Here is a 15,011-nt window from a genome sequence, read left to right on the forward strand (position 1 = left end):
GGAAGTTGCTGAGTCTCCTGAGGATTTTCTGACTCATCCAGGGAAGAAGGTTTTTGACCTTTTTTCTCCATAGGAATATCATCTCTCTTATATACTCACAAAACCAGGCAATCTACCCTAGGACTCCAGGTTCTTGACAACCTTAAAGACTTACAGGAGATACAACAATGCTACTCAGTCCTTAAACCCTCAACAAATTTAATTTTGGTTTTGTTTGCCTTGTCCACCACCCTTCCCTTTTTAGACTTACCTGGTTGGGGGCTTCATTTTCTTTTTTATGCCAAAATAAAACTTCATCAACCTAAGTGGAAACATCTTATCGTGTTTGGTGCTCTGTAAGGAAAGAACACATGACCTGTAATTAAGTAGATTTTAAATTTTATTAATATTTCTGTAGAATACTAACCAATTCGTTCAGAATTCTTTATTTTGTGCCATGTTTATGACTCTACTGCAAGTTTTTAGCAATTAAAGACAGATTTGATTATAATATGATCAAATAAATAAAATTAAGTAGAAAATGTATAATATCATAATTGACACAAATATAGGGTCTAGATGACTAACTGGTTTGGTTCAGCTTTTATCACTGAATATAAAGACAAAATTACGCGATATGGATTTTACAATATGGAAAATATTGGAGAAAACAGACCATGTGCATGCAAGGGCACATAATAAACTATTCTAAGTAGCTAGGCTGATGAAAATAATCAATAATTTGTTAAGATACATTGTAAAGGAATTTATGCTGTTTCTGGATCATTTCCATGTTCTGCAAAGCATTTTGAACCTATGTATCTGCATTTAAATAAGTATCTGAAAGATGTTAAAAGATGCTTGTAGAAGGGGAGAAGGGGAGGGGAGAGATTGTAAGAGGTAGGGGCGACTGAAGGAAACAGCAGAGTGTTAGTGTGAAAAGTTATTGTAATGGTTAAACAACAACAAAAATGCATATCAAGCTTTGTCCAGTGAAAGGCGTAAAATGAGCTCACAGAAAACAGCTACTTCTGTAAATATAGAACACACAGCCTTACACAAATTCCAATATAGCAATTTGTTAAGACCCCAGAGAAATTCATAAAAGTTCAACTATGTAGCTCGCCTATGATACACATACACACACCCACATACACCCACACATACACACACACACACACACACACACACACACACACACACATATATATATATATATATATATATATATATATATATATTAGAGTTTTACTGTGCTATCAATTCTTTATAACCAATCAAACTTGAAAAGTAAACAGTAGGAGCTACGTTTATAAAGCTAAACACTGATTTCCATAGGTGGTACCTGGAGAACTCAGGTAATACTTATAGAAAACATAACAAGGAAGTGAGGACTCAAGCCTTGTGACAGGTGGCCTCTCTCTGACAGTGAAGGAGCCCTGGGATTTGCATGGAGAATTTAGATCTGCATAGTGTTGACATTTCTTATTTTCATTGAAGATATATGCACACACATTTCATTAGTAAACTTCTTTTTCAGGCCAGTAATAATAACAGAGGGACAAATTATGAATAACATGTTCTTATAAGCTAGTTAAGACAAAATTCTTATCTCTAACAATGTATGTCCATATCTTTGCTTTTTATTATCTCTTTTTATTAACACTTAATATATTTACATGGAAATAAGGTCACTTATGGATAGAATGTTTGATTTGATTTGCTGTTTGCTTTAATTTTTCTCTTTTGCAAAGTCAAATAGATGAAGTTTTTGATAAAAGTTCTCGTGTGGCCTCAAACTATAAACTTACTACACAGCAGAGCTTAGCCTTGACTCATCTGTCCTCATTTCTCAGTGCTAAGTGAAGGGTCTCGGGGCAGCTTGAATGTGGCCCTGGAAGCCTTACTCTTCTCCCTCATTCTGTCTGCCTTGCTAAAAACCCTTAGGTTATATTCCTAAAGTTAGCCACCAGGATCTAGTCCCTTATTTGGCTGCTTCCTCCTCCTGAGGCTGACTAGCATGATGGATCTATTCCAGTATTGAAGTCCTTCAATCAAAGGACCCCTTCAGTTCACCTAATTAACATGCCCAATCGAAATATGTGATGCATCCTTGCTCTTTCTTAGCTATCCTTCTCCCTTTTCTCTTCTTAAAAGTTACACTTGCAAGGTCATTTGCTCCTTTTTTTTTTTCCCTCAGCCTGAGTCAGAAAGTAACTACTTCAACATTTCTTCCCTGCTCAATTTAAAAAAAAAAAAAAAATACAACAAGCAAGCAAACAAACAAAAAACCCAATTCTCTGTGGAAACATGTGTTTGGTGTGCTTTGCACCTAATCTGTGGTCTGAAAGGGAAGCTCTGCTACACCAGGGTATCCTAACAGTAGAATTACAGCAATGTACCACAATACCATGTTTACACATTAATAAATTTTGTTTAACACAAGATATTCCAGTACAGTTGACAGAAACTTATTTTCATGGTCTTGTGAATTTTGCTGGTTAGTATTTTAAATTATTAAGTTATATTGTTGACCTGAGATATTTTAGATTTCAATATATGTGAAAATTAAAATTAAATATTTCTATCGACAACTATTTTACTGCAATTTATTTTTAAAATCCCCATAGTTAATATAATTTATGTGACATATTTTTAACATTAGGCCTGGATACAGGATTCTTTTCCTGAGCTTCACAGTGCCAGTCCTCTATGCTTACATTTATATTATTATATTATTATTATATTATTGCATTATTTAAGGTTTTTCTGATGTATTTCATACCTTAATGATTGAAAAAATATTTCATTTTCTTATTCCCCAAAGTATTTGCTACTATTTATATCTATATTTCTTTTGAGGGAAACTATTATGTTCACACAGTTCTAAAAATAAAAACAATTCTGAGGTTAGAAATCAATGTCAGTAAGATTGCACAAATTTTATTAATGAAGTTCTATAGTTTCCTTCCCCTGAGTTTCTATTTCTTGCTAAGGGGATTTAAAAATACTTAAAGCATTGTCTCTTCTAAGTACAACTGAGAATTGAATTTTGATATCATTCTTCTGACTTTCTAACTTGTTAGATTTTAAGAAACAAATATCTAACAAAAGAATGAATGCCTTTTTGTGTGTGTGACCTTGAAGTATGGCCTTTAAGTACCCCTCTATAGGCTCTGTCCAAGATGCACAAAGCTGGCCACTAAGACTGCATGCTTTACCTTTTAAGGTAATTCCTGGTTACTTTTGTTGGATGATTAAATCATACTACAACTGAGGCTAAGATCCTCCCTGGCAGTTTAGGGGTGAATCTCTGCTTCAGGACACCATACTTGGCTAAGGCAGGAATTGCAGTGGAATGGCAAGGGTGGGAGGGCATCTGCATGTCTTAGAATGCCCATGAGGAAACAACCTCCCTCACACAACTCATGAGAGTTAAGCTTATCACTTTATATCACACTAAAGTCATGACAAGAGAGGCAACTCAGCAGCCAGGAAAATAAATCTCTCATAAATCTCGCCATTCAAGTTCAACCTGACCATGTATAATGAACCACAGAGTTCACAATGGAAAGTTCTACAAAAGTAAATCTCAGTTTATAAATCTCTCTCCGTCTGTCCGTCTGTCTCCGTCTCCGTCTCCTTGTCTCTCTCTCTCTCTCTCTCTCTCTCTCTCTCTCTCTCTCTCTCTCTCTCTCTCTCTCTCATGTCTAATTCCTGGCGAATGACTCAAAAAGTTTAACAAATTAAACTTTCATGAAATCTACAATGTATTGCTTGACTTACTATGTTTCAAAGTGAAGTTATTCACTAAGTCAGTTGACTAAGTGAACTTCAAAATTATTCCTCAGGCTAAAAGGAGTTTGCTTATTAGTTCATGAAACTGTTAAGGATTCCCCCCTCCCCCCATTTCCTTTTTTCACACCATTAAGAGAGTAATGGCAATATTCTTTGAAACCTCTCACCTTTTATGTAAATCAGTTCTGAGCATATTTTAATTAACATTTTCTGTGTAGGGAAAAAGCTGTGAAAACAAAATCTATCTTCCCTGGTGTATTACCCTAATTTGTTGTTAATGAACATTCATAAATTATTTCTAATTAACAGTTGCTTTAAAAATACTTCGCAGTTTATAATTTCTACTTCTATTGCAGGAAATAACTTTCTAAATGTATAAAGGGCATATATATTAGTGAAGACTGACCTCAAACCAAATTTTTAGATTTAATAATTAGACTATAATTCTATAACTATGGTCCCCATGATTTAAAATCCTGGGTGCTTATAAGACATTACAGATAGCCCTGCATGTATGTTTGTCTCATATGTGAGTGCCCAGTACCCATCGATACCAGATGAGAGCTTCTGCTGTCCTGGGACTGGAGATGGAGACGGTTGTAAATGCCATGTTAGTGCTGGGAATCAAATCAGGGTCTTCAGTAGGGTGTGTCAGTGCTCTGAACTGTTAAGCTTATCTCCCTAAGCCACACGGAATCAACTTTAAGCACACTTGGTACTATCCAGAGGAAAAGGCGCAATTACCTTCAAATAAATTGCCAGGCAACATACCAAGCTAAAGTAATATTAGTTATTGTTCTTAATAATCTCTTCATAGAGCCTTTGAAATCTGATTGTAGAAATGGACTCTGTCTTCACTGCTTATTGGTAACACAGTCTCTGGTTAGTTATGTGAAATCACTGTGATTCAATTTCTTCATGTGTCATGAAGGAATAGTGATGAACCCCACTCCAGGGAGCTTTAAGAAGATGAAACGAAGCTAGTCAACGGCACATAATGTGCCGCCAGACAGTACTCAGGCTATTGTTAGGAATACTGTGGCCATCCTACAGTTCTTTCTACTACTGAAAAGAATAAAGGCCCTTCTGTTGGAATAAGGGCCTTGATTGGACAAAGATATTCTCCTTGATTGTTCAAACCCTTAGGAGGACATCCAACTGAAAACACAACCCTGTACCAACATGTCATAAGTATGGAAGATCAATGACCAAGGAAACCAGAACAAGCTGTATGGCTCATAGAGAAAAGCAGACAAAGTTAACAAGGTTATATTTTACATCGCTAAAATAATCACCTGTAAAGTCTAGCTTTGATTTTCACAGAAACAGATCTAAGTTTCAAGAACCTTAGAACCCACTCGTACATCTCAAAACGTGTAGGTGCTTTATTTCTCAAAAGTTTAGATTTCCTCTGCAGAGAAAACATGAAAACAAACTATGTGATATTTAAAACAAAAAACAACTATGTGATATTTAGGCCAGCCCCCTTTTGAGTGTGTCAGGTACAATAAGAAGACAGAGAAGGGTTCTTGCTACCTACTACTTCATCTTCCTCCTCCTGGGGAACTCTACAGCTGGCTATTTTTCTCCCCAGGCTAAGCAAATCATTTCTGAGTTTTTTTTTTTTTTTTTTTTTTTTTTCATTATAGAGTGAAGTAAATGGTTGTGATATGGCTCTATACTGATTGTTGTATGTCAATAATATGTGTTGTGACAGGCACTAGATATCTGAGTAGTCGTATCCTATCTCTGGCTACATTATTCTATTTATGGCCACTTATGTAAATAAAGCTGCCAATGAACATTCATTTATAAGTGCTCAGATGTTATTAATGGCAGGTAGATGAATTCTTCAGAAACTGTTAAAGAATCCTACACAGTACTAAGATTTTACCATTTTACAAACTGTGAGCACTTCAGTTACTCAACATCCCTCTCCAAACTGGAGTTGTGATTCACAATTTTCATTAAAGCAAGTGATTTGTAAAATTGTACACTGATATCTTCGTATTAATTTTATGGTGACTAATGACATTGAAAACACCCAGTTTAGTGGCTCATGAGTCATTTCAAAAGCTTCCTTTATGTAGTATCTGCTCAATCTAGTGCTCAAATATTTACTGGGATATTTTTCTTGTTGATTTGGAATAGCTCATAATATCCTCATTAGTCGTTTTGTTTTTGAGATATAGATATTTTGAATATTTTTGTTCATTCCACAACTCCGAATAGGATTCACAGTAATCCTATTCTTAGGGGTATCTTTATAAGGATACTTTTAGGATAATATATGTTTACACAAGTTTCATGTTTCAAAATATCTCTTATATATAATCTATTGAAACATTAACATGATTAGTATATAAGACTCACACCGTAATCATCACAGTCTTGAGAGAAGCAGAGATGTTACATTACTTATTCACACCACTAACTCTTAGCAGAGATGAGATTTTCTTATACCAAATTCAGCATTTTATAGCTCTATCATTTATTTAACGCTGCTTTTTCAAATCTCTAGTTCTCATTGCAACTTTGAATTTCTTTAATAAAATTCAATACTTGAATAATCTGGAGAAGCCAGTAAGTGTGGCACTGGGGTGGATTTATTCAAATGTATAGGGAAGATGTTAACTTTCATTACAGACTTTGGGTTTTGTCTTTTTTACACCACTCTTCATTAAATCTCCATTACTTTACCCAAAGCCTCTCTTTTGCCTTCAGAATATACCATCTTCTCTCTTAATTATGTTGGCTATGATGCTGATTTATATGATGGTTTATGGCAACGCATTGAAAGTCTCTTCAGTAATGATGTGATTTTCTTTCAAACAACAACAAAACCTGAGGTTCATAGGAAGGCCACAAGGATCTGTACCTAGTTACTGAGTGTTTTGTTGTTACATTGCAGAGATTGCAGGAAGTCACCGGCAGGCACTATTCTGAAGAGAGATGCTTGCTACTAGTGTCAGATGAAGACATAAATATCCATATAAAGCAATGAAGTACATGTGCAAATCCTGCTTATCCAATTACCTTCGGATCCTTGTAAATAAAAAGATGTCCATCTCGTAAAACAACACATCGATCTTGAAATTTATTCCCAGACAGTATTTTAGATGGTTCTTCTTTGAGTTTTAAGATGCCTTCTTTGATACTTTTCTCTGTAAAACAGAACACAACTTCTGGAAACTGGGTACATTTTCACTTATTGGGGATACAATAAAAACCATTTGTATCTGAATTTTTAAATATTTAATTTTAGTTATGTGAGTTAAATACTGTGGTGTGCCTATGTGTATGTGTCTGTATGAATGTATGTCATTAGTGTGGGTGCCACTGGAGGCCAGCTGTGGGCATTAAAGCCCCTGGAGCTAGAGTTACAGATGACTGACAGCTGCCCACTGTGCATGCTGGGAGCTGAAACCTGAGAGTAGTAAGTGCTCTGTTAACCACTGAACCACTTCTCCAGCCCCATATATTTTAAAATCTTGAGAGTTTTATTTTAAAAGGTAAAATGCCATTACTCCTTTTGTAAAATTTACAATTTTAAAGTTTACAATTTATTGACTGTGAGGGCATGGACATACATTGAGGTCAGAGGAATACTGGTAGAGTCATTTCTCACCTTCCTTGCGAGACTTCTAGAGATCAAACTCAGACCCTTAGGATTGGTGGCCTTTACTTCCTGAGCCACTGTGGTAGCCTCAAGATCATATTTCTAAATGTTGGTTACAGGTAAAATGATTATATAGTATGTACATGATATTAAATAAAATATACTAATACAACACTAAGGTTAAATCCACGTCCACTTGTCTACAGGTTTTTACTGTGGCTTATCCAGAAGCCTGCAAACTGTAAATTCCAGCCTAGCATCATCAATGATGCTTCATGTGACTCATTTACTTCAGACACTGAAATTTTTAGTGACACTTGGACAATCAGGGTAGCCACGCCCCTCACTCTTTCAGTGGATTTTGTTTACCTGATCAGAAGTTGGATTTCACATGAGTGTGACCCAGGATATAAGCAGTAGGCATGATGCATACATTTCTATGTATAGGAAGTATTGCACGAAGGAAGAACATAGAAATGTGAGTCGGAAAGAAAGAAATGGTATTATGTACATATGTACTTTCATTGAAAAAGAGTAGCTATTTCACAGAATTATTTTAAAGGAAGAAATTGCTAAGTGTGACTCGACTTGGGGAAATCTAACTCACCTTTGTTAGTGTAACAGGTCTGAAGAGTCAAAGTACTCTCCAAAGTACTAAATCTCACAGCGAATGGTCCAGATTATATACTAATAGGCACTACTTTTCATTTAATATTTGTTTCCTCTAATCAAATTCCAACACCTTATTACCTTTACTGCCACTCATGCATGGCTACTTATAGCTTAGTGAAACTTGTTTAGTTACCATTCAGATAAGAGAACAAATGCTTTCCTCTAATTACATTAAGCTACTATTTTGCAATTAGGAAAACTCTTAAGAATCAGGGGTATAAAGGCAGGAGCACAACTTCTGCCCTGAAGACAAAGTTCAATGATCACTGCTGCAAAAACAAACAAAACAAACGGATGCACTGAACAAACTAGAGTAGATGATATGCTCAAGGCAAACATATATCATGCTCTCTCTCAAACAAAGAGTTACAAACCCTTTGATTCGTGTTTTTATATAAAAATACTACCTCCTCACTGGTGCTTCTTAACGCTAACAGAATTCTTACTCTATGGAGGGTCAGCAGTAGTAAAATGAGAGAAAGTAATTCTGATAACCTATAGATTGTAACTATGACTAAAATCCCACTGTCAGATTTATTCTTGATTTCAGGGCTGCAAGGATTGAAGACAGCTGGGCTGCATTAAAAATCTTGATTCTAATTCTTTCCCTCTACTGACTAGCAGGTCTCCTGATGGAGCTATATAATGTCTCCATACTCTATAGTTTCTCCATGGATAATCTAGTAACTTCTAGTGACTAACTCTCAAACTCAGTAGGAGAAATAAGTAAAATGTTACATGCAAGAATATTATTCTCAAATTTATGTGGATAAAGAGGAAAAAAGGAAAAAAATGTAGCCTACCATCAGTACATATTAAATGCAGCTTTAGGACACACAATCTCATATACATGATTCTGTAAGTGACAAACGGACCTATTTTTAACAACGTGTAGCTAAGAAAACAAATTGGTATATACTCAATTATGCTGGGATATTTATATGTGAGTAATTACTAATGGCCTATATATGTCTCTGTTCTTGTGGATAAAGACCATTTCCTGAAGCCTGGACCTAATTTGAAAAAAAATCATGTCTTGAAGCTTTCCATACACAATAAATTCTGAAAAACACAAACAAGTGTGGCACCTATAAGTGATTCCCCAACACACACTGAAAATTAGTCACATCCACGTCATTTGGCCAACATTTGCATGCTATTATCCAAAACACCTTCCAACTTCAAAATTACTCATTTTCCCTTTGTTAGATATCAGTTTTGTTGTACACGTGTATTTCTTATAATGTAGAAAATTTTGAGTTAGTGATCTATTCTATTCATTGTGTAGCATTCCTTCAAAGTGCATTTTAGTAAAATATAGTTCTACAAATGAGAAAAAATTAACCTGGGTGCAGTAAGTACTTAACTAAATGTGTTATATTCACATGAATTATATTCATATCCTTCCTCTCTCCTCCCTTTTGTATCACTAACCCATTTATTTATCTCTAATAGAATATTATTTATCTCCAGAAAAGAAGTTTTTTTAATAATATAGTGGATAATTAAAGAATTAAGCTTAGCATATGTAAATATTTTGATATTATGAAAATAAGCCATTTTTAGGATAGTAAATGTCATCCCTGTTTGAAATATTTAAAACATTGTCTCAAACCTATGGATTCTCTTGCAATATGTCTTAAGAACCTGGAACTACAGAGATATGCTGCCATGCTCAGAATCTATTCTCCTGTCTGTTACTTGCTTTGAAATGTCATCATTCTACAATTCAATTATATATAAACATCCAAAATATAAATAAAATAGTACTGAACTATGAATGGCTAGGCTATTTGTACCAGAGTGATTTTTTCAAATTTACACTATTAGTTAAAACTGCAGAAAACAAAAAATTGCTTTACTATTCTGTGTTTTATTACACAGAATCACAGTAAACCATTTCCAAAATATATCCAGCATATAAAATTATGTATTTTTAAACTTTAAATTAGAGTATAATTTTCAATACACTCCTAATAAATATAAAAGAAGAAATACTCCTTTAACATTTTGAAAGTGTTAGATATTGTACCACCTGTAAGTATCAAGCAGCTTAAATAATAAATGTAATGCTATCAAATTCATAAGTGTGAAACACCTGGCTTACCATGATTATCTGACAAATAAAAAAAAAACCTACAATTGGAATTTCTGTGACTTAGCATGCAACATAGAATTCTATTTTCCATACTGAAACAAGAATGGCATCTTCCTTACTAGAAGACATCCCATGTGAGAAGTGATGGCAGTGATGATGTAATGAGATTCGTTTTATATGTTCAAAAATACTACATAAACAGTTTGGCCCATAGCAGTCATTTATTGCATTTTGTATTTGTAATCAAACATTACATAGGTCTGGAGATCTAGATTTTTTCTTCCTTCTGGATAAAGATGATGCCTAGCAATCCTTTAAATTTCCTGTTGTAGATTACTGTATAAAGCAGAGAGCTAATAAAACTTATCAACTGGCTTCCTCCCTATAGAAAATATCCACCAGAAAGTGTTCATCAGAAAGTACCTGGACATTCACAGTCTACAGTGGCCATTAGCATATATTTCAAAATTCAGCAAGAGGGCGGAATACAGGTAATTTCAACTAGATTATGAATCATACTTCTATTTTTGTTATGATTTCTTAAGTCTATTAACAATAAAGGTTTTAAGTATTTAAGTGTAAATTTGTCAAAAAGCTATTACATTTGTACTGTTTAATACTAAGATGAATGTTTTCTAAAGGCATCTATCATGTACAATATAAATATACAAACACACAGATACGTGTTCATATCATGATTTGATTCATTTGAGTAAATTTTTATTGGGGTAATTTAAAACAAGTTTATATTAGAATATGATTCAACAATATAAAATTATATATTCTGGAAGACTACAGAAGTCTAAATTTAGATTTTACTTGTGATGCAGATGCAGAAACTTAGTATGAAGGAAATGACATAAAAGATGGTCCTAGAACAATAGCTCTGCTGCAGTCTAAATAGCAACTTAAATGAAGTTTCATTCTCTTTATCTCAATGTTTCAACTTTAATCCCTAGGGAAGAAATTAAATTATTATTATCTTCATTTTCAAGTTAATTAACTCATACAATCCATGACACTAAAGGATTCTCAGCAATGAAATGCTGTTCCAGAACACACACAGGTTGAGGTCTCAGCAGCGGCAAAAAATATTTACTCCATGCACTTTTATAGAAGTACATGGGATAAAAAGTACTTGTATAAAACCACATTATCTCATTATTAAAGGAATGAGTAGTAATTAAATGCTGCATGACTGTACCATCGATTCCTACTTATGATAACTACATTTTGATTAGGAGAGCTGAGGAAATTAAAATTCTTAAAATAGAACATATATTGTACAATGAAGTTCTGAAGATAGGAAGTGATGTGAGGATGATTTCTAACATCATCAAACACATGCTTATAGCATAAAAATGAAGAAGAAACTGTCATAGTATCAATAAAACTCAAGGAACACACACACACCCATATATTTAGGAATAAATGACCAATACTAAAGAGATAGATGGTGATGTGAAATAGGTCAGATACTTAAGGAAGAAGAGATACTTAGCAAATTATATTTTAGGGAAACTCCTGAAAATTGCTATAGATTGAAACCACTGTCAGACACTAAGCAGGTTCTGTGCCAACTTTGTTTTAACAAGATGTTAAAACATGCACTATAAGTTACTTAGAGTAACTGTGGTTACAACTGTTTAATGTTGTTCTCAGAGCACTGATCCTTCCTTTGTCACTATGGAGTTTTAAAACCTTAAGAATAGGGAAAAAAAATCTTTACTATTATTCCTTCGTTGCTTTTAAGAATGATTTTTTTTTATTAAGTGGAAGACTTTTTTCTAATAAATTGTCATTGAAATCACATTGGCTTTGTATAAACTATTTTTCTTTATATTCAAATTGTTGGATATAGTGGATATCACAAATGGCATAATAATTCTAGAGTTAGCAGACACTCTGATTTAAAAGCCATTGGTCAGTACAGACACAGAGGAGTCTGAAAACCTAACACACCCCTAATCTATCACATAATATAAAAGACATCAAGAAAGTCAAGGGTACTGAAAGACATATTCATTGCTGAAAGCTATTACTTAAGAAACTGACTTTTAAAAACGTTTAGAGCCAGTTTTAAAAAGACAATTCTAACTTGTACTACATGTACAAATAACTATAATAAAAGATGTTATTCTGCTTTAGAAATCTGAGTTTCAGTCAAACTCTCTTAAAAACATTAATGGAACATTCATGGAATAAAAAGTGACATCTTTAAAGCAGTTTATTATTCCTATTTTGAGCCCAAAATACAGCTACTAATAGGAAATGCTTCAGTCAAAATGTTTACTTATGGTGTTTCTCTAGCATCCCATTCACTTTGTGGGATCTAGAATAATTCTTGGAAGAATGAATGTACAGTCGCTAATTCTCTTGTGCGTGAAATAGGGGACGGTTTGGAAGTAGAGATTTCTTTTGTGGCATCCACTTTTGTGAGATACATGCAGGTTATACTAGGCTAACATGAAAGTTTGCTAACTGGGCTGTCTTTCTAGGGAAAAATAGTGGTTTTGTGGTAATAGAGAGGATTAGCTAGGGTTTATTGCATAGCCATAACCTATTAGTAGAAATCTGTATAATTAGTATCAAGATGAAGATATAAATTCTTACACGGTACCAATTTACTTTGATTACAAATTTTAAGGTTTTCATTGGTACTAGCCTCTTGTTGATATAAGAGTGAGATGAATATTGTTACCCTCATAGGCATTGTACCAGTATAACACACTTAGGAATACAAGGCTTAGACCCAGTCCTTTAACTTTTTTTAACTGATTTGAGATGGTCAGCCTGTGAGTTAGGGACTACAGCAAATTCATGGGTTGGAGTTTATTGTTAGGGTGTTTTCTATGTTTTATTTAGAAATAGCTGAGTGGACTTAACAGGCAACAGTCCAGATTACTTTACATGGATAGTTGGTTTTCAAAACACCAGAAATCCACAGAATTGACATGACAAACATTTCTGTATTAATCTTCATTTTGATTAGAGACCTGTCTGCTCCTGACAGCTTCCTATATTGAATCCTAAGAAGAAATTGAGCATCTTTGGAGTAACTCCAGTTGTGCTGAGACAGCCACTAGACAAGAATTGCCTCTTTCCATCTGCAGACAAATTACTGTCCAGAAAAGGACACAATTGCAGAACAGTCGACTGATTATATCTGCCTAGACAGAGTAATCAGCCCTTAATAATTCTGCAGCACTAAGGTCTGTCAGATGATCCTGGGCCAGAAGGCGGAGAACAGATGCTCCAACGTTTCGTAGTAGAGGTATTCAGAGGTCTCTATAAATTGGCTAAGTTTTAGAAGCTATGCTTTGTGCTTCCCACAATTATAGTTAACTCAGTCATTCTGGATTTCTGATGGGGTTGAAAACTTATAGCCTCATAGCCAATTCTGGCTATTTACCTTGAGAGAAAAGATATGAGTGGATGGTCGTCAGCTGACATTCATCCTAAAGCCAAGGAAAAAGCCAGGTTCAGAACTAAGTGTTTTAGTTAGGAGAGACGACAGAGGTGATGGTTAGAAAACAAAATGTTGGACTGGGTATGAGGACTATCTTGTACCTCACAGGTACAAATTGGCATAATTAAGCTCTAATTGTATTTTGAGAGAAAAGTTTCATTTTAACAGGAAGGGTGATATGTAGGAGGAGCTAAGGTGGGAGGAGTACTGAGAGGAAGAGAAGGAGTAAGAAGAGGAGGAGAAGAAGGAGAGGAGAAGCTAGGTGAGGAAAGAGAGAAAGAGGGGGGAGACAGGGAGGCAGATGTTCATGTATCTCCACCAGTCAAAGATAGTTGATATATCTAGGTTGGGTAGTGGGTTACACCTCTGATTGAGCAATACCAAACTTATAAAGCCTATGATTAACATTTTTAAAAAAATATATATGTGCAAAAAGAAAAAGGGGGCATGGAATAGGGGTTTTCTAAGGGGGGGGGAATGGGGAAAGGGGATGGCATCTGAAGTGTAAATAAAATATCAAAAAAAAAGAAAGTTTGCTAACATTCTACTCAGAAGGAATGTTTAAGTCAATTGTCTGAAATAAAAAGAATGAGTAATGAAAACTGAGCTACGAGGGTAAAGGCTGACTTCTGAACTGTCATCTGTATCTACTAGCAGGGAAAGCATCAGTTTTCTTAAATGTAGAAACACTTAAATGTATCAACCACTCCAAGCTAGGCCTCATGTTCAGGAGTTGTTGACCAATATATAATGGGCTACATGATGTGTATGTGTGTGTGTGTGTTTGTGTGTGTTGGTCATGACCTTCTCTAGCTGAGAAGACTGGTCTGTGACATGGGTGTCTGTTGCATTCACATGATCAGGTGTGAGCAGGATGCGGTTCAAACGAACAGGTAAAGGAATTTAAAATAAAATAAATATTGCAGAAGGCTAAGTTTCTGTATTAAAAATAGTGTTTACTTACTTAGATTACTGAAAGTAAAGAATGCATTTGATAAAAATAATGTGACATAGAATAAAACAAAATAGATAGTACTATGAAATTAGAAATTATCGTAGTAAACTTGGGTAAAATTAACTCACTGGCTGATGAGGATTTCAGAGTATACAGTCATATTGAGCATGCCCACAGCATCTCCGAGCTCTCCCACCAACCGCCCTTCTAATTTTAATTTTTAAAATGTTCAAACAACAGACCAATTTATTTTCAATGATAGTATTTATTAACTGTAGAATGTGGGACAAGTTATATTCTCTAATTTTCACTTGTAAAATGGAGTAACATGAAAATTGACACAGACTTCTAAAAGAAAAAAAAAGAGAGTGAGAGAGCATTAAAGAGACCCGAAGGCAGAACCTAGTATTATTATGATGTT

General features: G+C 34.6%; 1 protein-coding gene across 2 annotated transcripts in view; it reads right to left on the bottom strand.

Annotated features, from left to right (window-relative positions):
• Positions 1–15,011, bottom strand: part of Arap2 (ArfGAP with RhoGAP domain, ankyrin repeat and PH domain 2) — a 150,057-nt gene that overhangs the window by 12,742 nt on the left and 122,304 nt on the right. For both annotated transcript variants that reach the window (XM_034509442.2, XM_076938512.1), the window contains 2 exons: positions 6,814–6,941; positions 251–333 (listed from right to left, as the gene is read on the bottom strand). In XM_034509442.2, coding sequence (XP_034365333.1) covers positions 251–333; positions 6,814–6,941 — 211 coding nt within the window. The remainder of the gene's footprint in view (positions 1–250; positions 334–6,813; positions 6,942–15,011) is intronic.

This window comes from Arvicanthis niloticus, chromosome 7, assembly GCF_011762505.2.
Source record: "Arvicanthis niloticus isolate mArvNil1 chromosome 7, mArvNil1.pat.X, whole genome shotgun sequence".
In the NCBI taxonomy this organism is placed as follows: domain Eukaryota; kingdom Metazoa; phylum Chordata; class Mammalia; order Rodentia; family Muridae; genus Arvicanthis; species Arvicanthis niloticus.